This window comes from Panthera tigris, chromosome X, assembly GCF_018350195.1.
Source record: "Panthera tigris isolate Pti1 chromosome X, P.tigris_Pti1_mat1.1, whole genome shotgun sequence".
Taxonomy (NCBI): Eukaryota; Metazoa; Chordata; class Mammalia; order Carnivora; family Felidae; genus Panthera; species Panthera tigris.
In genome coordinates this window covers 43,107,570-43,135,474 of record NC_056677.1, presented here as the reverse complement: position 1 = coordinate 43,135,474, position 27,905 = coordinate 43,107,570, and the positions used below count along the sequence as shown (strand labels likewise).

Below are 27,905 nucleotides of genomic sequence, written 5' to 3'. Positions count from 1 at the left end.
CAGCCCATTCTCCTTTTAGTATCTCACAGCTTCTACATTAAAGGTGGATTATTCACATGATCCCAGGCCTTCTTCTCTTTTTAATCTCCTAGTTTATTTCATCCAGATCCACGACTTTAAACATCATCTAAAAGCTGACCCTGAACTCCAGATTCATAAATCCAACTGACTACTCCACATCTGTACTTGGATGTCTGATAGATACCTCAAATTCAACATGTTCACAACACTTACCAAACCTGACCCTTCTTCTGATGGGTCCATTCCAATGGAATGGGTCCATTCCAAAAAATGGTACCACGTCAAAACTGTTAATCAAGCCAGAAACCTGGGTATCATCCTTGATTCAAACTCTCTTCCATAACCTTACCTTCCCGCATCCAATCCTTCAGCAAGTCCTATTGAGTCTACCTTAAAACTGTACCTTACATCCATCCACTTCTTTTCATCTCCACTGCCACCACGGTCTCTCATTTGGACCACTGCCATGAGCCTCCAAGCTGCTCTCCCCCTTTACAATATTGATCTCCTTTAATGTGAATTAGAGATTACAAGACCACTCGTTTTTAAAAAGAAAAATTATATCCCCTTTCTCTCATGCTTTAGTGGTTTCCCACAGAACATAAAATCCAAACTCCTTACTCTGGTCTACAAGGTCCTGCCTATACCATTAACCTCATCTCATACCACTCTTTCTTGTTCACTACGTGATAGCCATATATGTCTTTCAAAAATTTGCATATAATAAAATCCCTCTTCTCAGGGTCTTTGCACATGATGTTCCCACTGCCTAGAACATTCTTCCCTCCATTCTTTAAATTGTTTTTTTTCTGATGCTTCAAGTCTCAACTTAAATGCCCCCTCTTCAGAGAGGCCTCCCCTGACCATGTTATCTAAAGTAGGATTCTCCTCCCACTCCTTTATACTATCCCAGCCCCTTACATTTATTTTAGACTAAGTACTACTATTTGTAATTTTTTAACCTATCTCCTCACTCAAGAATGCAAGGTCCTTATTTAAAGACTATTACACTAAGTGAAATAAGTCTTAAAGAGAAAGACAAATACCATATGATTTCACTTATATGTGGAATCTAAAAACCATAAATGAACAAATAAAAAAAACAAACAGATTCATAAATAGAATGAACTGATAGTTGTGGGGGGTTGAGGGGAATGGGAAAATAAATGAAGGGATTTTAAGAAGTAAAAGTTTCCAGTTATAAAATAAATAAGTCATGAGGATGAAAAGTACAGCATAGGGAATATAGTCAATAATATTGTAATAACTTTGTATGGTGGCAGATGGTAACTACACTTATTGTGATAAGCACTTTGTGATATATATAACTGCCAAATAACTATGTCATGCACCTGAAACTAATATATGTCAACTATACTTTAATTGCAATTTTAAAACTTCCAAAAAATCAAAAATTAAAATGTATAATAAACAAAACAAAATGAATGCAAGGCCCATAACTATAAGGATCATATCCACTGTGCTCTATCTCCAGTCATTAGCATTGATAATAGTTCATATCTATCAATTGCTTACTATAAGACTGATGCTGTTCTGAGACTCACAATAATACAATGAGGTGTTAAAATCCCCATTTTGCAGAAGAGAAACTTGGAGTACAGAGAAGTTTAGTAACTTTCCCAAGATCACACAGCTAGTAAGTTACTGGACTGGGGTTTAAATTCAAGCAATATGATTCCAGAGGCAAACACATAATCATTACCCTATACCTGCCTCCTTGTCAAATGATTTAAAAATATTTGTTAACTAAGCAAATTAGTATCTTCTTTTAAGGGTAATCACTGTGAACAAGTGCCTCGCTGGGATGCACTAAGGAAGAAATACAGTATTAACCCAAGTCACTGTAAGTCTTATTTTCTTTAATTTTTATTATTAAAGTATAGGTGGCATACAATGTGATATTAACTTCAGGTGTACAATATAGTGATTCAACAATTGCATACATCACACAATGATCACCATAATAACTGTAGCTACCATCTGTCAATACACAACACGGTTATATTATTGACTATATTCCCTGTACTGTACTTTTGATTTCCCTGACTTTTTTATTTTAAAACTGGAATTTTGTACTTCTTAATCCCCTTCAACTATTTCACCCAGCCCATCCCTCCAGCAACCACCAATTTTTTCTCTTTATGAGTCTATTTCTGTTTTTTCATTTGCTCATTTGTATTGTTTTTAATATTCCACATATAAATGAAATGATATGGTATTTGTCTTTGACTTATTTCACTTAGCATTGTACCCTCTAGGTCCATTCATGTTGTCATAAATGGCAAGACCTCATTCTTTTTTATGGCTAACTAATATTCTGTTTTGTGTGTGTGTGTGTGTGTGTATACGAGATCTTCTTTATTTATCTATAGATGGACACTTAGGTTGCTTCCATATCTTGGCTATTGTAAATAATGCTGCAATAAACATAGGGGTATAAATCAGTGTATTCATATACTTTGGGTAAATACTCAGTAGTGGAATTATTGGATAATATAATATTTTTATTTTTAAGTTTTTGATGAACCTCAGTGGCTGTACCAATTTACATTCCCACAAATGGCACATGAGGGTTCCCCTTTCTCCACATTCTTACCAACACTTGTCATTTTTTTGACACTAGCCGTTCTGACTGGTTGTGAAGTGAGATCTCAGTGTGGCTTTGATTTTCTTTTCCCTGATGATCAGTGATGTTGAACATATCTTGTCTGATTTCTATAGCTAAGACTTCAAGTACTATGTTAAATAAAAAATTGTAAGTCCTTCTTTAGTTAAGAGAGGAAAATTTCCATCCACTAAAATAATAACAATATAAAAATTACAAAAGAAGCCATTTCATTTTTCCTATTTCTTCCCAGCTTTTCACAAAAACAAAAAGTTATTGACCAAAATTATGACATTTCCAAACTTTTTAAATTTGTTTTTCTCTCACCCTTCACACCTCCAGTTGACTTAACCTTTCCTTTACATTGCACTCAGAGAGAACACAGACAAAAGAGGAGATAGCCCTTTGAGTCTTCCATTTTCCAATATTTTCCTACTCTTAGGCATATAACATTCTCATAAACTCTTTCTCCTCCCCCTGTATTAATACATCCCTGTATTAAAACTTGATAGAAAATATCTGTTATTGCCTACTTTACTTTTACATGAAAATACATTCCAAATGGATCCAAGATTTAATTGTGAAAATGAAACCATGGAAATACTAGACAAAATATAAAAGGATATTTTTATAATCTTGTTTTCTAAACAGGACAAAAATTTAAAGATAGCAAAAGACTCCAAAAATTTTAATAGGTAAAAACTGAAAATTTATTTGGCAAATCAAACAAAAAACAAAAACAAGCTTAAAAACCTAAAAACAAACTAGCAAAAAAACATTGGCAATACAAATGATAAAAGAATAATTTCCAAAATATACAAACAGAATTTCATGATCAACAAGAAAAAGATGAGCCATGCAGCAAAAAAGCTGTCAAGAAAATGAACAATTAGGAAGAAATACAAATGATCAACATAAAAATATGCTTAATTTTACTAAAAATAAATACAAATTAAAACAGCAATGCATTGTTTTTGTTTAGGACATTGGCAAAGGTTTAGTAACTTAACAATAACTTCTGTTGATAAAGGGATGGGTAAACAGACACTTTAATTCACTGTCAGCAGGGGTAAAAATTGCTATAAACTTTGGGAGAGTTATTTGAAAATACCAATCAAATTTTAAACGCTTGAATCCTTTTACCCAGAGATTGTACTTCTAGTACGCTTGCCTACAAAAATACTTATTCCAAGTAATAAGGCTCAAATTTTTCCCAAATTTGAGAGAGACATAAACCTACATATTCAAGAAGCTAAGCAAACTCCAAATAGGATAAACCCAGGGAAATTCAAACAAAGACACATCATAATCAAACTCCTGAAAACTAAAAGACAAAAGAACCTTGAAATCAGCAAGAGAGAAATGACACCTTTCTAATTGGGCAAAATGTTTTTGAATGACATTGGATTTCTCAACAGAAACCATGGTGGCCAGAAAGATGTGACACAATATTTTCCAAGTACTAAAAGAAAAACATCTGTAAACTCAGAATTATTTTTTTTAATGTTTATTTATTTTTGAGAGAGAGAGACAGAGCACGAGCAGGGCAAGGGCAGAGAGAGAGAGGAAGACACAGAATCCAAAGCAGGCTCCAGGCTCCAGGCTCCGAGCTGTCCGCACAGAGCCCAATGCAGGGCTCAAACTCACAAACCGCAAGATCATGACCTGAGCTGAAGTTGGACACCCAACTGACTGAACCACCTAGGTGCCCCAACTCAGAATTCTATATCCAAGGAAAATATCTTTCAGGAGTGAGGGGGAAATCAAGTCATTCTCAAATGCTCACCTTAAAAGAACAGAAAATTCACAAAGTAGAAAAAATAGTAGTAAAAGGAATCTTGTAACATTAAGGAGAAAGAATAGTGAAAAGAGCAAAAATATAGGTGGACATAATGTACTCTCCTGATGCTCTCTGTTCTCAATGTATGTGAAGGAAATGTTTAAAAAAACAATATAGATAGAGGATGGTAAAAGAATGCACAGTTTCTACACCTCCTTCAAATTGGTAAAATGTCAACTGTGATAATTTTACATATATATTGTAATACCTCAAACATGCACTAAAAACACTATAGATACATCAAAACTGAATTCAAAAGAATGTTCAAGTAACTGACTGGGTGGCAGGTAAAAGTAAATACATAAATGAGAAAGAGAAGCAATAATCAGAAAACAAAAAATAAATTGATGGATTTAAACCCAAACAGATCAATTATTACATTAAAATATAAATTGTTCAGAGGAATTAAAAAACAGAGATTCACAGTAGATTAAAAAAACATGATCCTATTCAGGTCCTAGGGTCATTTTTTAATTGAATTATTTGGGTTTTTTTTTATATTGAGTTATTTGAGTTCTTTATATATTTTGGAAATTAACCCCTTATCAATCATATCATTTGTAAATATCTTCTCCCATTCAGCACGTTGCCTTTTCATTTTGTTGATTGTTTCACTGTACAGAAGTTTTTATTTTGGTGTAGTTCCATTTGTTTATTTTTGCTTTAGTTGCCCTTGCCTAAGGAACAGATCCAAAAAAATACCGCTCACACCGATGTCCAAGAGTTCACTGCCTATTTCTTCTAGGAGTTTTATGTCTTTAAGTCTTTAATCCATTTTACGTTTATTTTTGTATATGGTGTAAGAAAGTGCTCCTGTTTCATTCTTTTGCATGTATGTAGCTGTTCAGTTTTCCCAAGACCATCTATTGAAGAGACTGTCTTTTCTTCCCCACTGTATATTCTTGCCTCCTTTGTCATAGATTAATTGACCACATAAGTGTGGGTTTATTTTTTAATTCTCTACTTTGTTCCATTGATCTATTTTTGTGTCAGTACCATATTGTTTTGATGACTATAGCTTTGTAGTATAGTTTAAAATCAGGGAGCATGATACCTCCAGCTTTATTCTTTCTCAAGACTGCTTTGGCAATTTGGGGTCTTTTGTGGTTCCAAACAAATGGTCAACAGACCCACGAAAAGATGCTCAACATCACTAATCATTAGGGAAATGCAAATCAAAACCACAATGAGATAACACCTCACACATGTCAGAATGGCTAGTATCAAAAAGACAAGAAATAACAAGTGTTGGTAAGGAAGTGGAGAAAAGGGAACCCTCACATGCCATCAATCACTGTGGAAAATAGTATGGAAGTTCCTCAAAAAATTAAAAAGGGGGGGGTACCTGGGTGCCTCAGTCAGTTGAGCATCTGACTCTTGATTTTGGCCTCACATAATGATCTCATGGTTATGATATCAAGCCCCATGTGGGGCTCCATGCTGAGTGTGGATCCTGTGTGAGATTCTCTCTCTCCCTCTCTCTCTCTCTCTCTGCCCCTCTCTCCCCCTTGCTCACTCTCTCTCAAAAAAAAATTAAACATAGGAATACCATATGACCCATAAGTCCACTTCTGGTTATTTATCCAAAGAAAATAAAAACACTAATTCGAAAAGATATATACACCACTATGTTCATTCACTGCAGCATTATTTACAATAGCCAAGATATGGAAGCAACCAAAGTGTCCATCAACAAATGAATGGATAAAGAAAATGTGGTATATACATTTTTACAGTGTGAATACAGTGAAATATTACTCAGCCATAAAAAAGAATAAAATCTTGCCATTCATGACAAGAATGGATCTAAAGGGTATTATGCTAAGTGAAATAAGTCAGAGAAAGACAAATATCACATGATTTCACATATACATGGAATCTCAAAAATAAAACAAATCAACAAACAAAGCAAAACAGAAGCAGATTCATAGATACAGAAAACAATCTGGTAGTTTCCAGAGGTGGGAAGAGGGATGGTTGAAATAGAGGAAAAGAATTAAAAGGTACAAACTTTCAGTTATAAAATAAGACATGGAGATGCAATGTACAGCATAGGGAATATAATTAACAATATTGTAACAACTTCGTACATTGACAGATGGTAGCTAGATTTATCATGGTGATCACTTTGAAATCTATATAAATGTTAAAGCACTATGTTTTACACCTGAAACCAATATAATATTTTATGTTAACTACATTTCTTTTTTTTTTTTTTTTTAATTTTTTTTTTTCAACGTTTTTTATTTATTTTTGGCACAGAGAGAGACAGAGCATGAACGGGGGAGGGGCAGAGAGAGAGGGAGACACAGAATCGGAAACAGGCTCCAGGCTCTGAGCCATCAGCCCAGAGCCTGACGCGGGGCTCGAACTCACGGACCGCAAGATCGTGACCTGGCTGAAGTCGGACGCTTAGCCGACTGCGCCACCCAGGCGCCCCATGTTAACTACATTTCAATAAAAAAACCGATCCAATGATACACTGTCAACAAGAAATGCACTTCAAATATAATGATATAAGTAGGTTGATAATTTAAAAATGGAAAAAGATATACATAAATTTTTAAAAAGAAAAAGGCAAGAGTAGCTATATTAATATCAGATAAAATAAACTTCAGAACAAAGTAAATCAGTAGGGACAGAGTGGAATATTACATAATGATAAAAGGATCAATCCAAGAAGAAGATACAGCAACCCTAAATGTGTGTGCACCAACCAACAGAACTACAAAATACATGAAGCAAAATCTGATAGAACTGAAAGGAGAAGTAGACAAATCCACATTTATAGTGGGAGACTTCAACACCTCATCTCAATAATTGATAAAGAACTATATTAAAAAATCACCAGGGATATAGAAGTACTTAACAACACCATCAACAAACATATCCAGTCGACATTTATAGAGCACCTCTCACCCAATATCAGCAGAATACACATTCCTTTCAAGCTCTCATGGAACATAAGCCAATGACCATGCCCTCAATCATAAAACAAACCTCAGCAACTATAAAAGAATTGAAATCACAACTGTGTTCTCTAACCACAATGGAATCAATAACAAAAATAACAGGAAAATTCCTAAACACTTAGAAACTAAGCAATACACCACACCAATCAAAGAGTAAGTCTTAAGGCAAATCAATAAATACACTGAATTGAATGCAAACGAAAATTCAATGTATCAAGATTTGTGGGATACAGCTAAAGCAGTGCTGAAAGGGAAATTTATAGCACTAACTGCTTATATTAGAGGAAAAATCTAAAAGTCAATAATTTAAGCTCCACCTCAAGACTAAAAAAAGAAGAGTAAAATAAAACCAAAGCAAGTATAAAGTATGAAATAATAAAGATAAAAGCAGAAATTGGTGAGATTTAAAACAGAAAAGCCAATAGTGAAAATCAATGAAACAAAAAGTGGGTTCTTTGAAAATATCAATAAAATTAACAAATTTCTAGTAAGACTGACCAGAAAAAATACACAAATTAACAATATCAGAAATAAAACAGAGGATATCACTACAGACCCTACTGACATCCAAAGGATACTAAGAGTATACTATGAGCTCTATACACATAAATTTGACAAATTAATTGAATCACAAACTACCACAATGCACACAATATGAAATACATCATTTGAATAGCTCCATACCTTTAAAAAAATTTAATTTATGATTTTAAAATTCTCAAAAAAAGAAGTCTCTAGGCCCAGATTATTTCACTGGGGAATGAAACTAAATGTTTAAAGAAAAGTTCACACTAATTCTACACCATCTCTTCCAGAAAATAGAAGAAGAGGGAACACTTCCCAACTCATATGAAAACACTTCTACCTTGATACCAAAACCATAAAAAGAAAGTACAGAAAAAGAAAACCACATACTAATCTTCTCTCATAAAAGAGATGCAAAATCTTTGGTAAGATATTAGCAAACAGAATTTAGCAATATATAAAAAGTATTATTTACCATGACCAAGTGGGGTTTGTTCCAAGGATGCAAGGCTGGTTCAAAAAATCAATCCATGTAATCTACCATATTAACAGGCTAAGGAATCCACAAAAAAAATAAGAAAGCTATTAGAGCTAATAAATGAGCTCAACGCTGTAACATACAAAATCAATATACAAGACTCAATTGTATTTCTATACACTTGCAAGGAACAATCTGAAAATAAAATTAAGAAAACAATTCCACTTATAATGGCATCAAAAGGAATAAAATACTTAAAAATAAATTTAACAAAAGAAGTACAAGACTTGTACACTGAAAACCACAAAACATAATTAAGAAAAACTAAAGACTTAACTATATGTAAATACATCCCATGTTCATCGATTGAAATACTTAAAATTGTTAAGATGGCATGCCCCTCAAATTGATCTACAGAATCAACGAAATCCCTATCAACATCTGTGTAGAAAAGAGTTAACATAGCTGACCAGAGAGTGTTATCATCCAAAAATCCTGCTGGCAAGGTTGGCCCTTGGCTAGGATCTGGAAACTTGGATTTGGGAAGGGTTCCCACCACCCTAATGGATAAAAGTCACTGTACTTTAACTGTGCAAACAATATGGCTTACAGTGATCACCAGATTTCCTCCTGGGACTTTAGAGTTCCAGTAGGTACTAGGTAGAGGGTGCCTGCACCACCAACCTCCAGAAAAAATCCTTGGCACTGAGTGTTGAAAGAGAGTCACTCGTAAACATTTCACACATGCTGTCACAATTCCATACTGGGGAAACTTATGCTAAGTGAAAGAAGTCAGTCACAAAAGACCCACCTACTACATGATTCCATTTATATGCAATGTCCAAAACAGGCAAATCTATACAGAAAGTAAATTAGTGATTGCCTAAGCCTGGGTAAGTATAGATTTAGGGGAAGAGCACCTGGGTGGCTCAGTTGGTTAAGCCTCTGACCTTGGCTAAGGGCATGATCTCCCTGTTTGTGAGTTCAAGCCCTGCTTTGGGCTCTGTGCTGACAGCTCAGAGCCTGGAGCCTCTTTGAATTCTGTAATTCTCTCTGTCCCTCCTCTTCTCACTTCCCTCTGTCTCTGTCCCTCCTCTGCTCATGCTCTGTCGCTCTCAAAAATAAGTAAACATTAAAGAAAAAAAATTTTAAAGCATAGGGTTAGGGGAGATGGGGTATGACTTCTTTTTTGGTGATGAAAAAGTTCTCAAATTGATTATGGTGATGGTTCCACAACTCTGAATATACTAAGAATCATTAATTTGTACACTTTAAATAGGTGAATTATGTGGTATGTGAGTTAGATTTCAATAAAGCTGTTTTAAAAATAACTAGCTAATAAAATATATTGATTCTTTCAAAAAATTCTGTTTAAGAGTAGCAAGGAAAGACTCAGAACCAGTTAGGAACTTACTGCAACAAGCCAGGCAATTTGGACAAAGGTGGCTCAACATTCTTGGCCATGGCAATTCTTGAACAACTGTTACCACTAATTTTCGTTATTTTTTAACTGATATATAATTGGTAGATAACATATTAGTTTCAGGTGTACATACTGATTTTTCAGTTATGTAAATATCCTTAAGCATATCCTTAAGCATATACGAATCTAGTGCTATCCCTTGCAGGGTAAATGAAAATCAGTAAAACACAGTCATTCTCCTCAAGCATTACCCCGTCTGGAAAGATAAAGCTCATGATGAAATACAATAATCCCTGATTTCCTGGAACCTATAAACAACTTTTTTGAAGGAGATGCATCAATAAATATACACAAAAAGTGAGGTTTTTAGGATGGAGAGTGATTCTATGAGGGCAGGATCGCCAATTTCACCTTTAATTTGAGGAATGCCTTGGCAAAACAGGTTTCTCTAAGGGATGATCTCACACTGTGTGGAAACATGTTTTCCAAGTTGCTGCGACCTCCTAGTGGCCACATGAACTCATTACCCCCATTTTACCCTCTTGATTTGAGAGCAACAGGCACGGTCTCAGCCTGACACCCCCACGGGGCAAGTACAAAACAAAGCGGAAGGAAGACTAGGCCAGTCTTCACCCCATTTTAACATTCTTCAAATCAAGGAGAACCTTAAGAGAGTCTGGGGGTGGGGGACGGGAGGGGGTGCCCACCAATGCCTCGAGGGAACCGAAAAGCTTCACGCTTCCAGATCCCCTTCCTCTCCTCCAAGGGTCTTTGTTTAAAACGTTCATTCACTGACAAAGATACTATGGGGGGGGGGGGGAGTAAAAACGTTATTGCCAGTTAATGCTATATTTAAGTACTTTCCATCAGACATTGGAGACAAGTTTGTCGGTTTGACAAGAAAAAAAAATCCTATTCACAGCCTAGCTCCCTCACCTAAATCTCCAGCTCTGACACAAAATATATGTTTATATATTTACACATATAAGGCAAAAGACCCGTTTAATGCCTAGAAAAACAAGTTTTACTTTTAACAAGCCATAGACGGGCTGGAACAAACGCTACGTATTGAAAATGGACTCCCCAAGTAGTAGGAAACGGAAACAAACAAAACAAAACAAAACACGGATGGGGTCAAAAGGCACTAACCACCTCAGAATAACTTCCTCAGAGCAATCGCCTCAGAGCAACCCCCTCCAGAAAAAGTCGCCTCAGAAAATGGATCGCGGAGGCAGGCGGTCCGACCCCACCATTCTCACCAGCAGGGGGGGGGGGGTAACAGATGAGCACTTTGTTCAGACTTGAAACCACCAGATGGGGCCAAAAGATCAGAGGACATACCCCCTTATACTTTTCTTTTCCTCAAGAAATCTCTCTTGGGCGTTTTCAGACCCTTCAAAGAAAGAAAAGGCGTACCACTCTGGGCGCGCATACACATACACCCACCCAACCGTTAAATGATGTAATGGGTAGTGCCTCACCTAGCCTTACACCCAGCCAAATGGCTTCCCCCATTGATCCAGCCCCCCATTGAGATGAAATCGGGATTAAAATAGTACCCGTTTCTTAAGGCTGTGTGACAATTAAATATGATGATGCATGTAAAACACAGTACCGGGCAAATTTTCAGGCCCCACTCCAGACCTGCAGAATTAAAACCTCTGGGACAGAGCCCAACTAGCTTCACAAGTCCTACAGGTGATTCTGAGCCGCACTAAAGTCTGAGAGTTACTTCTCTAAGAAGTATACTGCCCACTGAAATATTATTACAGATTCCCAGGACTCCGTGGCTTCTGAATTGTTTGCTACCTGAAATTCTAACACCATCATTTGTTCCCTGAGCCCAGCCGTGGGCTGTATTGCAGCGAATACAATGAGAGATGGGAAAAACTGGCTGCCTGCCCGGCTTTTGAAGCAGGTGATCCAGGAATAGAAAAAGTTAATTAACTCTACAAGGCCAGATCTAGTAAATGTCAGATGAATTATACAGACAAGAAGCAAATGTTCTAGGAAATCAGAGGAAGGAAATTTCCCAATTATAAGAGGGAGGAGCCTGACCAGAAATGGCAACTGTCAAGCCAAGCCCACCTTTCACAAATAGCTATTAAGTCATTATCTACAACAAGGCCACAGAACAGACCTTAGCTGCCTAATTAAGCCTCTGCCTAAAAGGAAACCCCAACATATCTAAGAACCTTCTTTTCTTTAACAGCTTCCCTCTGGAATAAAAAAAGAGAGAGAGAGAGAGAATATTTATAGCATTTCAAAGTCCTTTATTTTCTCCCTCCACTACTTCAATCACAAATAGGAAAGGCCAGGTATACCCAGTACAGATATAACATAAATACTTGATGGAAGTAATTATGCAGCACCGGTGCTGAGATGTTCAGAATAGCTATCTAATATTTCACTTTAGCATGGTTGTGAGAAGCTGCTGTAAATGACAGTGTGTATTCTCATGTCTGAAAAATAATTCAGGAGAACAGGAGTTACATTTATATTGCTCCACAATAAATAATGTCTGTAAATCACTGGTATCACTGCACATTTTCCAAATGGTCACAGTGCCATCTCATAAACTAAATTAGGTAGCCTAATCTGAGACTGGAAGATACTTAGGCTAACAGGCAGACAGTGATTTCATGAAGGCTAATAGTTCAGCTCATTTAAATTTCATTTTGCCATTATTCAGAACAGTGACAAACACAGGTCCCGTTTTTACTATCTTAATAGCTGTTTCAAAAGAAATGTAGACTGAAAGCATATTTAAGGTGTTGATTTCTACAATTATTCACAAGTTTGTATGGAAGAGATGTTTGGTTAGAATAAACAAAGTTAGAAAATGGATGATGATGGTTTAAAAAAAAAAAAGACAATCAAAGCTTCTTTGTTTAACATCTCTATGTTCGGCTCCTAAAGGCTGATCTAAGTACATGCCTTGTACCTTACAAATATTCACACACTGACACACCATATTCCTTCTTCTGACTCTTTGAACATCCCTTCTACCCCACCCATCTGTTGCCATCTCTAGTCAGTATACGCTGGTCTGAGAATCTCAGGAGCTTAAGAGAAAGAAGAGGCAGAGGACATACCATAACCTATGACTGAGCCTCCTTACATTTTTGTTGTTGGTTTCCCATCCAAATGCTGCTCTTGTTTGCTCCTGGGTAGCCTCCAGGATGACAGGATTGGGGCGCTGTGAGACAGGGCTCTAATCATCCATAATAGTTCTCTTTTTGTCATTCAGGAGATTTAGTAAGACATTTTCCAGGCCCAGATCACAGTTGTTCCCTTCTGGGCTGATAAACATAGAGGTTTTTGGGGCGAGGGTTTTTTTGTTTTTTTAATCTTAGGGATATACATTCTTGTGCTTGGAGAATAAATACACAGTTTTATTCTTTGCTTCTTATTCCACAGACATGAGCCAGACACAGGAGCTCCAACTTTTTCTTTAATCAAAAGTCTTGACAAAAAAAAAATGATACAGGGAAAACAAGTCTTGTACTGTGGATTTAATTCATCACCACTGACTTACAAAGACTCCCTCCTTGACCAAAATGTATTTTTAATAAAAATTGTATATATTTAAAGTATACAACATGATGACTTGATATACTCAGGCCCCAGGAAATTTCTTCTCAACTAGGCCTCAACCATAGCTGATAAGAACTGCAACTTTGGGTACAAACAGTATCATCCATTCCATACATTAAGAGATTTGAACAAACACTAACATAGTTTCTATCAGCTCAAGGCCATATCCCTAGGATGATGACCCCAGCATCCTTAAAAGACCTGCCTACGGAAGTTCAACACTGCCAGAAGAATTTACTGTTTGTTTCAGCCAAAACCTGATTATAGGCCCCTGACCTCCCTTTTCTTAGAGCATTTCTTTAGAAAACCTATCATTGTAAATCCTTTCTCTGTTACTTTGAGATATATCTTCTACAACCCAGAAATATTTTTCTCAAGGACCTAGGAGCCATCCCTTTGAAAGGTAATTATCAAGAAAGATAGGACCCCTGTCTCCTAATCTCTGTGAAAGGATAGGAGCCTAACTTCGATAAGTACCAGTTAGCAAACACAGTTGCCCTAATCACATTGATCACCCCCCCCCCCCCACACACACACACACACACGTTTCCCTCAGCATTTTTTCCTTTAGCACACCCCAACATTTAAAAAGCCTTCTGCCTCTTGTTTCAGTGGAGTTGAGCTCTGTTCACTGGAAGATTCTATTCCTTACTGCAGTAGTCTGAATAAAATCTGTCTTGCCACTCTTAACAAATATCCAGTTCTGTTTCTTTTTGATGTCATAAACTAACAAGATTGAAATTGTACATCAGGGTTAGGCAAGACATGCAGTCTCAGGGGTAACAAGAAGAAATTGAAGTAGAATCAAGAATACAAAACTCTATTATTTAGGGGATCATCTCGACTTATAATTAGTTCAGATGCATTTATTCACATGTATGAGGTTAAAGTGGAAACATATGGAGGAAGGAGAGGAAAAAAGATGAGACTTGGGCACAGTGTGAGCCATTTGGTTATGGGCTAATGTTGTGAAACTGAGGCTAACCTAAAGGCACCTCAAAGTCTAATGGATAATCCTTTAAAGAATATGGTAGCCAGAAATCCAGCACGAGCCATATAATGAAAAAGAGTAAGTGGGGCTCAGGTCCTTTCATAACTTAAAAAGTCTGTGCAAGGCTGACCCTGTCCTAAGTAGACTAGCCTTTTTTTCTTAGAAAATTATGTCTCATGATGAAGGTTAGAGTTTGCTAGGCATGCATACTCCTAAGAATAAAGCTCCCATTTTTGTGCTGTCACTGTTCTCCATAGAAACAGTGATGTCATTAAGTAGGAGTTCTGGGGCCAGCTGGTGGGGAAGGCTTTAGGAGAGTATGGAGGGTTGAGGGAAGAAGCAACATCCTGTGTCAGACTAGAAGGGTCATCACAGCATCCAAATTAACAAGAAAAAAATCATCCCAAGGTCCTGTGAAACAGCCTACTCTAGTACTACCAAGGTAGGGGCATTTTCTAACTTCTCCTTGTTTTAATATAATTTATTGTCAAATTGGCTAACATACAGTGTATACAGTGTGCTCTTGGCTTTTGGGGTAGATTCTTGTGGTTCATCGCTTACATACAACACCTAGCACTCATCCCAACAAGTGCCATCCTCAATGCCCATCACCCATTTTTCCCTCTGACTTCTTTTTGACTAGCTAAGGGGGTGTCTTCGTGGTGAGGTGAAATCACAGAAGCTATTAAGGCAGCCTCCAACTTTTTATTTTTATACTTTTATTCAGGATATCCAGAAAGGACTTCAACATTTTTTGTTTCTACATAAATCCAAAGATCTCTTGCCACATAACTCTGAATCTCTAGTGGGAAACCCAAAGAGAAATAAGCTAAGATGTGAAAATTAATAGTTTTTTATTCATTAAGGCTGGTGGTAATTCTCTATGTGAAAAATACAGACCCCCACCAAACAGGTAACTAATATGATTAGATTGTTCTGGAAACAAGAAGAGGAAAGAGAATGGAAGTCTCAAGGGATTGTGAGCTGGACAAAATGTGAAATAAATATGTGTACCTTCCTAGAGAGAACAGAAAAGGGTTGTTGTACAGCAGACAGCCTCATGTGCTTTTGATGTGAAGGGCTACTGAGTTTGCCAGATTGCCACACCTTTGCTGAGGTTGCTAGTCTCAGGCATTGTGACCCAACCAATTATGTTGTCACACCCCCGGGTCAAAGGCAGCAGGGAAAAGCCTGGCCCATCAGTCTCATCCAACAGCTGACTGGGGTGGCAGCCAGCCGCAAGTGCCCAAGAACTTGGCACTGCCCACTTCCATCTAAAGGGGCACATCTCCCTTCTGGGTGGCACAGTTTCAGCGAAAAGCCTAAAATAACTTCATTATCAAGGTAATGAGTTCACAAATTTTATTTTTTTACAATTCTTTTGGATTTGGACTAAGGCTATATCCAAATCATATGAGGGACCTCTATGACTTTCCTTCTTTTTTCCTATGCTAGTCATCTCTAGTTTTTTTAGAAAAGAAACTCCCTCTTATGAGTGGGTGTGGGAAGCCCTTTCCTAAAACTTTTTCAGGGGTGTGTAGACATTCTTGAAGTGAGAGCCCGAAAAGATCTGGGGGCGGGCAGTTGGGAATGGCAAAGGGTAGAAATGCAGTATCGTGTGAAAAGATAACCATCAGAGGATAGCTGTTATAAAAATGTTGAGAGAGAGGGAGAGGGAAGGAAGGAGGAAAGAGGAGGGCAAGGGAGGGAGGGAAGAAGGAGAGAGGAGAGCAGGGGAGAGAGGGGAGGGAGGGAAGAGAGGGGATGGCAGGGGAGGGAGGGAGGGAAGGAGAGAGGAGAGGAGGGAAGGAGAGAGGAAGGGAGGGGAGGGAAAGACAAAGGAGGGGAGGGAAGGAGAGAGAAGGGGAGGGAAGGAGAGAGAAGGGGAGGTAAGGGAGGGGAAGGAAGGAGGAGAGAGGAGGGCAGGGGTGAGGGAGGGAAGGATGGAGAAAGAGAGGAAGATAAGTAGGGAAGGAGGGAGAGGAAAGGAAGAAGGGAGGGGGGGAAGAAGAGTAAAGAGAGGGAGGGGAGGGAGGTAGAGGTTAAAAGGTTCTAAGTTTTTAAGGGAGTTGGGGAAAAGGAATTCAACTGCCCTCTAATAACTTGGCAAAAAGGCTTCTCTTGTTAAATTTTAAAAAGAAATCAAATTCAAGCTCCAGAAACCAAAACAATTCTACTGAGCTCTTAACTGTGTCTTCCTGAACATAGATCTGAGGTCTTACATAGCAAAAATCAATCAGTGGCCTCTGCCATTTCCTTTTTACTTTTAGTTCCAGGCCAGGGTGGGAGGTGGTGGGAGGTGGGGGGTTGGAAGAAGTTGGCAGAGATTCTTTTTTCTTTCAAAAATAAAATTAAACTTGGCCTATGGGATCAGGGTCTGGTCTTCCCTCAGACATCTGTCTTTTGGTTATACTTACAGCTATTAGGAAGTTTTCTCAGCATTCATAAACTTGTTTTATGTTGGAATCTTCTATGTTGTTTTGATTAAAAGGGTTATTTATTTACTCTACTGGTGTTGACCCTAATCTTTTCCAATGGCCCTATGTAATAAGTATTACAGCTATTTACCTAATTTCATTTTCTTTGATGTAATGAGAAAGACTCTGGTTGAACTGGAGTTAGCTAAAATTCAGTTAAAGAGGATGAGATGAGCTTTATTCTTTGAGGTAACCTAGAGTGGGTAAACAGAAGTGGAGACACATGAGATCTAGTAGAGTTGGGTAGAAGTAAATCATTAAATTTAATTCCTAAAGTCCCTAGACCTCCTTTAAATTTGCTTCTCAGACTGCCATTTTTCCTGACTTGTTTCTCACAAATTAATATGATACTCCCATGATTCCAAATACTTGATGTAGGAAGTCTAAATTAAAGGAGACTATGGACTGTGCTAAATGATCCTGATTATCAAGTTCAAACATTTCATAGTTCCTTCCCCCATTGCTCACCCTTCCAGTGCCTAGTCTAAACCTAATTGAAACATACAGATGGGTTTCAGGAAGCCCTTCAGAGATTCTTACCCAAACTCAGCCAGTTTCTAAAAGCATATATATAGTTATATAGTTATATAGCTTAGATAGTTATATAGTTATATATGGCTTTTAGAAACTGGCTGAGTATATATATATATATATATATATAGTTATATATATATATGTATATATATATATAACTATATATATATATATATATATAGTTATATAGTTATATAGCTATATAGTTATATAGTTATATATTCAGATTTCTTTCCCTTCTCTTTACAGATGTCTGATGATATTGACTGGTTACATAGCCGCAGGGGCGTGTGCAAGGTTGATCTCTACAGCCCAAAAGGACAGCAAGATCAGGACCGGAAAGTCGTAAGTATAAAATTACCCCTACCAAGGAGTGGAAAGGATCAGTGTAGGAATATAGATATATTGGAGCCCAGGATAGACTAATGGACAGTGATACTGTGATGTCTCCAAGCAACCAAGCTCAACGACACAAGGACAAAGGGAGAGTCAGGACCAGGAGTGATGTAAAGGACCTGGGGCTGGAAGGTTAGGGGGGAGTCTGAGGGGGAGGGAGAAGTGGTGGTTGCCTAGTTACCAGCCCTTATTACCTAACACTTCTGAAGTCACAATGTCATCTAGCTACCAGTCAGTTACACTAAAGTGGGACTCCCTCAGGAGGGCAAAATACTTCATGCTCTGTTTCCCAAACTTCAAGTGATTTGCATAGTACTTCACATTTTTTTTATCTTGTTCCAGCACCACTCATACTATTATTTACTTAATACATATTTCTGCTATGTTTTTAAAAATTAATTTAAAATTCAAATACATTTAAAAATTACCATCACCCTAAGCATTATTGTCTGTAACACCACAGGTTCGATGTTTTAGTATGTATTTTCCAAATAAACAACAGCAAGTACACCTATTACATACAAACATCTATTTACGTACCACCTAAAATATTCTATATCATCAGTAGTAAAAATACCACATTTGGGGAACACTATAGCAGAAAGTGCTGTAAACTGGGAATCAATTAGAATCAACTTCTAATGAAAGTTCCACCTTTGAGTTTGTGTCGGTTGGGCAAGCCACCTCTCTTCTCAGTTTTCTTAATAAATGTGGATATTATATTTTGGGCTTCTGTCTGACAGGTAGGTATTCTCATTTATGAACTACAGGAATGCTTAGATTCTGTCTGCCTAGTAATAATCATATTAACATCTATTGAGTACTTACTGTGTACCGGCACTCTGCTAAAAGCTTTACATTCAGTATCTTAATTAGTCCTCACAAGAATCCTATAAGGTAAGTGCTATTGTCATCTCTCAGAAAGAAATTACAGTCTTTAGAGTTTTTCTAAATTCACCCTCCTAATTTGATACAGATATGCTTTGTCGATGTGTCTACCTTGAATGTGGAAGGTAAAGATCCTAAGGTGGGTATTCTCTGCTCCCCTCCCTTGGAATGGGTGGGAAACTGCTGAGTGGGTTTTATCAGCCACAGCATGAGAAAAGCGAAAGGCTGTAGCAGAGTGTGGAAAGGTGGAGGAGATTCAAATGGAAGGTCATTGTTCTTGTGAGCTCAGGATCCCTGGTTCAGAATTTACTGTCACTCTAGATACCAAATCTCATTTTAGAAGCCACTTAAGTTGTTGGTAGGGCTGAAAGAATTAACACATAGAAAATAGGATGTCAGAAGCGAAATTAAAAAAAAAAAAACCTGTCCAAAAGTTTGATGATTAACAGAATATGATTCCTGAGACTGACAGCTTTGTGAATACCTTCTGTGGGGCTTGGGAAAGGGGAGTAGTAATTTGTGGAGGGAACTTTATCATTCTTCAAAGACTAGAGAGCACTACAGTCCTACCTCTCCTTCAGAAAGAAAAGCATAATAGGAGACATAACATTCATACTTTGAAGTGGTAGCCTAGGAGGGCAGCCTAGAGAAGTCTCAAAAACCAACTGTTCATAAAAATCTTATCCCTTAATTCCATAGGATACTGCTGGTTCCAGTTCAGAAGGTGACTTAAACCTGGGGAATCTAGAAGAAAAAGAGATTATTGTCATCAAGGATACTGAGAAGCAAGACCAGTCTAAGGTATACTTAGTCTCTGAGCTCACCCTTTCTAATTCTTAGGTCTAATTCTTAGACCTGAATGCTGAGTCTGAGGACTCTGGTTCACAGATAGTAAGATAATTATTGTCAAACATGCCCATAAATTTGAATACTATGACATTCTAGAGAACACAGTCCTAAGTTCAGAGTAACGGTAAGTTCAATGCTCAGGTATCTAACAATGGCACTAATCACAAAGGCTCATAATGCCCTTTCCTGATTTCAGGTACGTACTCCAAACATAACTTTGCTATTCTTATCCTAATTAGGATGTGGGCTTATAAGCAAGATCCTTTGCATTATTCTTTGCTGGCTTGTAATAGACTTGTGTGCCCCACATTGCCCAGAGACCAAGAAGGAAGAATGAGGATATGGAGCAGAGAGAATCCACAACAACCAAGAACTGTAGTTGCCTTGTTCCTACCCTATTGTCCAAGAGATTACCTAGGCTATTGGATAGCATAAAGTTAGAAACAATTAGAATTGTATGCCCCTGTCACATATAGAATCCTTTTGTTTTTGTGTAAGGATTATATCTGTTGGGCCTCTGGTTTGGGGTAGGCATTAGAGTACATGACAAGTCATCCCCACAGTCCTACAAGCTCAGAGCGGCTGGTATTGGCACAGGATATTTGGCTTTAGTGCAAAACAGTCAAATATTTCTTGTTCTATGTTCCTAGGCTCATGTTATAATGAGAAACATCATTTCTGGCCCCCCAGGCACCTTTTGAATGATGAGTGTAACCCCTAAGGAAGGAAAAGCCAGTTGCAAAATATTCTCTAAATAGTTTTGAGTTCAGTTGGGGGTGGCCAACTCAATTTTGGAGCCTCAAGAAAGGGATAAATTATACCTGGTGTTTATTTTTAAAAGAGCAGCCCATATTTCCTACACACAAGGCAGATACCCTTGATTGTATCAAGCCCATTTGCAAAAATTGAACTTATCATGACCTCACGTTTCCAGGAATTCCATGAAAAGACAGGAGATGAAGCAATCAAAGGGGCAAAGAGGGCCATGGCACTTAGCACTGAGTAGAAAAAGTATATAATACATATACACATACCCAGACATGGGCATACACAGTCACAAGCATATAAATCTACACAAAGTGACATATACATTGATACATACATCTATATACATTAACAAAAAGGAATTTATACAAGCAATGACATACTCATGCCTGGCTACCTGTGACATTGACAAACACACATAAGCACTAATCTAACAAATTTATGTATTTGACCTATTCATAAACAGTGATATACAGTCATACAGAGTCAGATACCTTGGCACGCCCACATGTGACACACATAAACATCCACATATATATATATATCCATGCACACTATGCATAAACATATACTCACACACATTAACACCCATAACCCTTGATCAAAACATTGGTGACCATACAGACTCAGGTATAAGCATACACACCTATAAATATACTTCATGTTGATACACACCCATACAAACTTAAACAAAATGATACATAGTCACTAACTCTCTTTGAATGCATTGATACACACATCCATACAAATGCAATAACATCCCCACTCATGTATTCACACACAAACGCAAATGCGAGGGTGTGTGTACTAATACACACTCTCACGCACTGACCTAGCATATAAATAGAGCATAAGTGATACCCAATTTATTGACAGACTACATAGTCATTATTCAATCACCTATTTCCACACAGTCATATTTTAACATACACATATTAATATAGTATGCATTAACTATACATGAATATATTAATGAGAGTGTATGTTACTATGTGAATGTATGCAGTAATATACACAAATGCATTTATGGCTGCATGATACATGCTACTGGATTTATATCATAAATATATGCATATCATTCAAATTGGCACTTGCTTATTTACATATTCTCAGATACACTGACATACACACTCTCATGTTTACATTCCCACACATGTACAACATATACACAGTAACATGCACATGTGGCAGTGGGTATCGATGTCAACATATTACACATCCTTATACCTACTCAAACATGTGCACTGACATACACATATACACACACATATACACACGCACATCTTCACACACAATGCAGTCTGACACATTCTCACATCTATTGAAATGTTCACACTTATGAATTGCTATATTAATATGCATATGCACACAATGGATACATGGATACATTTTTGACACATATTGAGATAAGCACACACACAGATGAAATTGGCAAATATATTGCTAACAATCAGGTGTAGTTAAGTGTACCAATGTATATACTCTGATCTTTTGTGGCTGCCACTTGTGTTTGAACATGTATTAATGGTTATAATTGTATGTTAAGTTCCCATGCAAATTCTAAAGGCCAAATCCCTAATCTGTGTGGTTTAGAAGATATATCTTCTAAATAAAATGAGCGAAAGAAGTACCCTACCCAAACTCTTATGGATAGGTGTTCTTCTTTTTTTAGACGGAGGGATCTGTGTGTCTTTTCAAACAAGCTCCCTCTGATCCCATAAGTGTCCTCAATTGGCTTCTGAATGACCTCCAGAAGTATGCCTTGGGCTTCCAGCATGCACTGAGCCCCTCAGCCTCTAGCTGTAAACACAAAGTAGGAGACACAGAAGACAAAAATCACAAATTACCCTCTGAGAACTGCTACAGCGTCTATGCCGACCAACTAAACATAGATTATTTGGCCAACGGACCTCAACGGCTATGTCTAGAAACTACAGCAGCCAAAAACACCAACAATAACCAGAGTCCTTCCACTCCTCCAGCCAAATCTCCTAGCAATCAGAGGGCAGTTATTTCCCCTGATGGCGAATGTTCTATGGATGACCTTTCCTTCTATGTCAACCGACTATCTTCTCTGGTAATCCAGATGGCTCGTAAGGAAATCAAGGAGAAGTTGGAAGGTGGAAGCAAGTGCCTTCATCATTCTATCTATTCATCCCCCGGGGAAAAGGGTAAAAACAGCCCTCGAAGTGCTGTGAGGAAGATCGCTTCTAAAATGGCCCATGATGCTGTGGAACTGACCTCTGAAGAAATGCGGGGCACTGGGGAGGAGTGCAGGGAAGGTGGCCAGAAAACCTTTCTGTATAGTGAATTGTCCAACAAGAACAAGGGTGGTGACAAACAGATGTGTCAAAGAGACAGCAAAGAATTTGCAGATTCTATCAGCAAAGGGCTCATGGTTTATGCAAATCAGGTGGCATCTGACATGATTGTCTCTGTTATGAAGACCTTGAAAATACATAGCTCTGGGAAGCAAGTTCCAGCCTGTGTGGTCCTGAAGAGGGTGTTGTTAAAACACACCAAAGAAATTGTGTCTGATTTGATTGATTCCTGCATGAAGAACCTGCATAATATCACTGGGGTCCTGATGACTGACTCAGACTTTGTCTCAGCGGTCAAGAGGAATCTGTTCAACCACGGAAAACAAAATGCTGCAGATATCATGGAAGCCATGCTGAAGCGTCTGGTCAGTGCTCTTCTTGGGGAGAAGAAGGAGACTAAATCACAGAGTCTGTCATATGCATCCTTGAAAGCTGGGTCCCATGATCCCAAATGCAAAAACCAAAGTCTTGAATTCTCAGCTATGAAAGCTGAGATGAAGGGGAAGGACAAAGGCAAGATGAAACCAGAGCAGTGCAAGTCATTGACCAGTGCCGAGAAAGTCGGTGAACACATCCTCAAGGAGGGCCTGACCATGTGGAACCAAAAGCAAGGAAACCAAGGCAAGATGCCTGGCAAAGCATGTGCCAATATGGAGGAAAATAGAGAAAAGATCAGCCCTTCCACAGATTCGCTGGCAAAGGACTTGATTGTGTCTGCCCTTATGTTGATCCAGTACCATCTGACCCAGCAGGCCAAAGGCAAAGATGCATTAGAAGACGAGTGTCCTAGTTCCACCATGGGCTATATGACTCAGAGTGCCCAATATGAAAAGTGTGCAAGTGGCCAAAGCGCCAAGGCACTTCCAATGAAACGTCTAGAATCTCGTGAAGCTCCTGGACCATCCACCTCTCTAAAGGAAAATCAACAGCTGGACTCCCAGAAGCTCGATATGTCAAACATTGTTTTAACGCTGATCCAGAAACTGCTTAGTGAAAGCCCCTTCAACTGTGATGACCCATGTGAAGGTGAGAACAAGCGTTCTGAGCCCAGAACAAGCAAAGCAGTTTCCATGTCTAAGAGACCTGACAGACGGGAAGAAAAATACCAGGACAATCAAGAACTTGACTCTACCACTGGCATGAAGCAAGTGAACCGCCAATTTATAGATCAACTGGTAGAATCTGTGATGAAGCTGTGCCTTATCATGGCTAAGTATAGTAATAACAGGGCAGCCCTTGCTGAGTTGGAAGAACAAGCAGCCTTGGCAAACAACCCCAATTACCAGGTTGGTGGCTCCAGATACAGTCATGATGGTGCGATGCCACAGACCCATCAACATTCAACTGGGCCTGAAGTCATAGTTAATAATCAGTGCTCAACCAGTAACTTGCAGAAACAGCTCCAGGCTGTCCTGCAGTGGATCGCAGCCTCCCAATTTAACGTGCCCATGTTGTACTTCATGGGAGATGATGATGGACAACTGGAGAAGGTAAGCAATGCAATAGACACAAGAAGAAAAGAGGGTTGGGATTGGCAGGGGCAGGGAGGCAGCATTGTACTTAGAACCCAAGAGAAGCCCAATTTTTTTCCAAGCCTGTTCTTTACTGTGCACTTCACGAATTACTTTCATTTTGTAAAAAGACAGAAGTGGTGAATCATTAAGTGGGGCTCTGGATATCTCAAGGCCTGTGCACTTCTACAAGAGGAGGAGAGTAAAATTAGCTCATTTTATCAGTGATCCTTTCAACAAACTATTTGGTAACACATCGGGGAACAATTTTTGAGTCATGTTTTGAGTTTGAAGGCCCTCAAAGGATTAGAGACAGAAAAAAAAAAAGAAAAAGGGAGCTACGGAGCTCCTTCCCAAACTCACGGGTCCTGCATGTGTCCCAAGAGTACTTGCCTCCTTAAATTTTTTGCCCTACGCACCTCACTTACTTCATCCTAGTCTTGGTCTTGCCTTCCAGTCTCATACCAGCATTCATACACATACTGCTTCTCTCTCCTCTCTCTCTCTCTCTCTCTCTCTCTCTCTCACACACACACACACACACACACATCTCACAGCTGTGTTTCCTAAATTAGATGGGTTCAAGAGAAATAAAACACTGAACCAAAATTATTTTCAGTCCAAGACCAGGAGATTGTCTCTACTTCCAATCACATACTTTTTCAGGGAAGCTGGGGAATGGCAACCCCTAACACTGACCTAGCAATCATCACAGACTAATTGAAGGATCTAGCACCTATCAGAAGTATTTGGTGAACACAATTGATTCCAGAGTTTGTTTTCTGAAGCTCAAAAAGAAAGTCCTGTGGCATTTTGATCTATGTCATTAGAGGAGGGCTGAGGTAAAAGGAAAGCCATGTCAGAAGCCTCCAGTCCTGCATCTGTGTCAGACTTTAATCCTAGAATCATGGCTCACTTTATCCATCTAGGTCCCTTCTCCAAAAGCATCATGTGACTCAAGCTACCTCTGCTCTCTCCACAGCTTCCCGAAGTTTCAGCTAAGGCAGCAGAGAAGGGGTACAGTGTAGGAGATCTTCTTCACGAGGTCATGAAGTTTGCCAAGGAACGACAACTGGATGAAGCCGTGGGAAACATGGCTAAGAAACAACTGCTAGACTGGTTGCTCACTAACCTGTGAGCTAACAACTCCTTTGACTCCTCTCCTTTACTCCCCTAGCAGCATTCCATCCCAGCCTGAACATCTCCACCATCAGGCCAGTGAACTGCACACCACATGATTGTATTTCCTAATACATCTGAGCAGTTGGACTGTGCAAATACAGGGTGTCCAAAAGCTGGGCAATAACATGAATAAAAAAAATTTAAAAAAACGTGTAATTGTTTTCTTGATCAGATAGACCTGACGCAAGGTAGGAGAATGGGTTTAATTCCAAGGACCTGGTGATACAGTGTTGGACATGTGTCCAGTTCTCACCCTGGCTTCTTTTCTGAGCACCCAAGACCCAGGGCTATAACATATGTCCCAAGTCCCCAAGCAACCTGGTTTGTCCAAATCTCAGTATACAATCTCTTTAGAGTTTCTTCACCTGTGGTCTCCCTATTTCTCTCAGAATTTCATAACTAACTTGATAATTCCTCTTCTAATCCCAAGGATGCAACCTTCTTGGGATTTGTTAAGATTTTGAAGATGGGCTATCTTACATGAAATCTAACTGAAGAAAGAAAGTATATTACCCATGGACATTGCTCCCCCTTGCCTCACACACACCCTCACTGTTTACTGCACATGGATAGATACTATCCAGAACTACAATGGGATCTGATCCTCCCCTACATGTGAATAAAGCTTTCTTAGAAGTCATTTACTTCAATTGATGAGATTTCCTGGTCTTCCATCAGTCTGAGAGAAAATCTTTCTGAGAATAAAGCTACAGGATGGTAAATTCATAGCCACCCTATGTGAATCCCAACGTCTCTTTTGAGACCAGCGCTAAATCCTCAGATTGGCTGCATGCTTCTCAGAGGTCAATCATAATGCTAGAATTCATTACAAGTAAGATCAAGACTGGGGTTTCGGTTCTGTGGTCCTCTGTTAGCTAGTTTGCTGTGGCACGCTCTGGTGCCTTTGAGATGCTGTGGCTTACTTACAAGTGCAGGATGTGACATCCTTCGGATTCAGAAGTCAATACTTTTGCCTCTTACTAGTCACATGGCTTTATAGAGTCACCTAGACCCAGCTTGTTTATCTGTAAAGTATAGCTAAAAATTACCTTCACTGTTTAGAGGTTCAAGTAGAGAAATGGATGGGAAGATGCTTTGCACAGGAGAATCTTGTTACAAGTGTAGCTATATGAAGGAAGTTGTACCCTGCAAAGCCCATCTAACACGGTTTCAAGTGCTATTGATATGCTTTCAAACTGAAAGCAAGGTTCTCTGAGTAGGGGACCCACAGAGGCACTTTTTAGGGGAGGTAAGAGGCACAGAGGCAAACATTGCCAACTTCTCCACAATGTCTGGACCAGTTAGAAGTAAAGACAGGCCTCTTCTAAGCAGGACTTTTGAAACTCCCCAATTCATACGAAAGCTAATCAAACCTTTTCCAGTCACACCCGCCCCATGAAAAAGCTTTGGAGTTGAGCTACCACAGATCCTTCTCCTTCTCCTTGAAGAAAATCCTTAATAAACAAATCCTGGGACCAGGGCTGGATTTCTGATGACTCAATCCTCCTTGAGCACAGCTGGGTCCTATAGTAGTTTACTTCCTTGATTAGCTTGGCTCTTCACTTGCTCCTGATTTTTATTATGAGCCAGCCTTGGGGATTCCTTGGAACATGGAAATAGAGCAAAGGAAGTTATATGTTCTGCTAAATGAGGGGAGTTGGGGCAAACAGTCTCTAAGGACCCTTCCAGTTCTGACATTTGAGGATTCTAAGAAAGTGTTTCTCTTCCATAATTTCTCAAGGAAACTTGTGTGGATGAGGTAAGATTAGGGTGAGGAAACTTGATTTTTGCCAGAGCTGACAGACTCCAGCAGAAAGAAATGCTTTGGACCACAGAGGGCCCTGACAAGGGTCTGGAGGAGCTCAACAGTCCTTGGGATTTATTCCTGGAGGGTGAGGCCCTGGCCTTTCACCTCTAAATGGAGAAGTGATCCCAGGCACCCTATTGGCAATGTGGCCATGCTCAATGGCAGCAATTGAAAATAGACAAGGACTTTGGCTGAGCAGAGAGCCCCACATGTAGTAGTAAAGGGATGATAGAAGCAGAAGGAGGATTACCTGAGCATCTCCTGGTGGGTGATGAACTGGCTTGAAATATCTGACAGTTGTAGTGTCTCTGAACATCAGGCTTTCATTTCAAATGGAAGTTGTGAGCAAACATCATCCGGAAAGTTATAGCAGGGCCAAGACTAGGTTGAGGTGAGGTGAGCGAGGCACTTGCCTCAGGGACAAAATTTAAGGGGGAAACCAAAATCTCAGTAATCAAAATAAACGTTTTAATGCACTATTTTGAAAAATTGAAATTAATGACCCCCAAATCCATGCTGAACAAAATATCAAAAATTGTAACAGGGAGGATCAGTAACAGTGCCATACCAAACGATAATGGAGCATGAGGTAAAAGGAAAAATTGGTAAGACTGACTTTACGGGAGTAACACTTCCTGGGAGATTTCCAAGGCAATAGAGAATGTATTGCCCCGAAAACATGAATAGACACTTCTCTAAAGA

At 38.8% G+C, this 27,905-nt stretch overlaps 1 protein-coding gene across 3 annotated transcripts; it reads left to right on the top strand.

Moving 5' to 3' along the window:
- The first annotated feature begins 14,770 nt into the window (after positions 1–14,770).
- Positions 14,771–25,543, top strand: AKAP4 (A-kinase anchoring protein 4). Of its 3 annotated transcripts, none has more exons than XM_007090089.2 (6): positions 14,771–14,915; positions 17,734–17,829; positions 18,857–18,907; positions 19,468–19,569; positions 22,055–24,193; positions 25,197–25,543. In XM_007090089.2, the coding sequence occupies exons 2-6, from the start codon at positions 17,734–17,736 to the stop codon at positions 25,350–25,352; spliced, it is 2,544 nt and encodes an 847-aa protein (XP_007090151.1). In that variant the 5' UTR covers positions 14,771–14,915; the 3' UTR covers positions 25,353–25,543. The 3 variants fall into 3 exon arrangements, with proteins under 3 accessions (XP_007090151.1, XP_007090150.1, XP_042830995.1); XM_007090088.2 differs by lacking the exon at positions 14,771–14,915 and adding an exon at positions 15,670–15,817; XM_042975061.1 differs by lacking the exons at positions 14,771–14,915; positions 18,857–18,907 and adding an exon at positions 15,670–15,817.
- Positions 25,544–27,905: the final 2,362 nt, after the last annotated feature.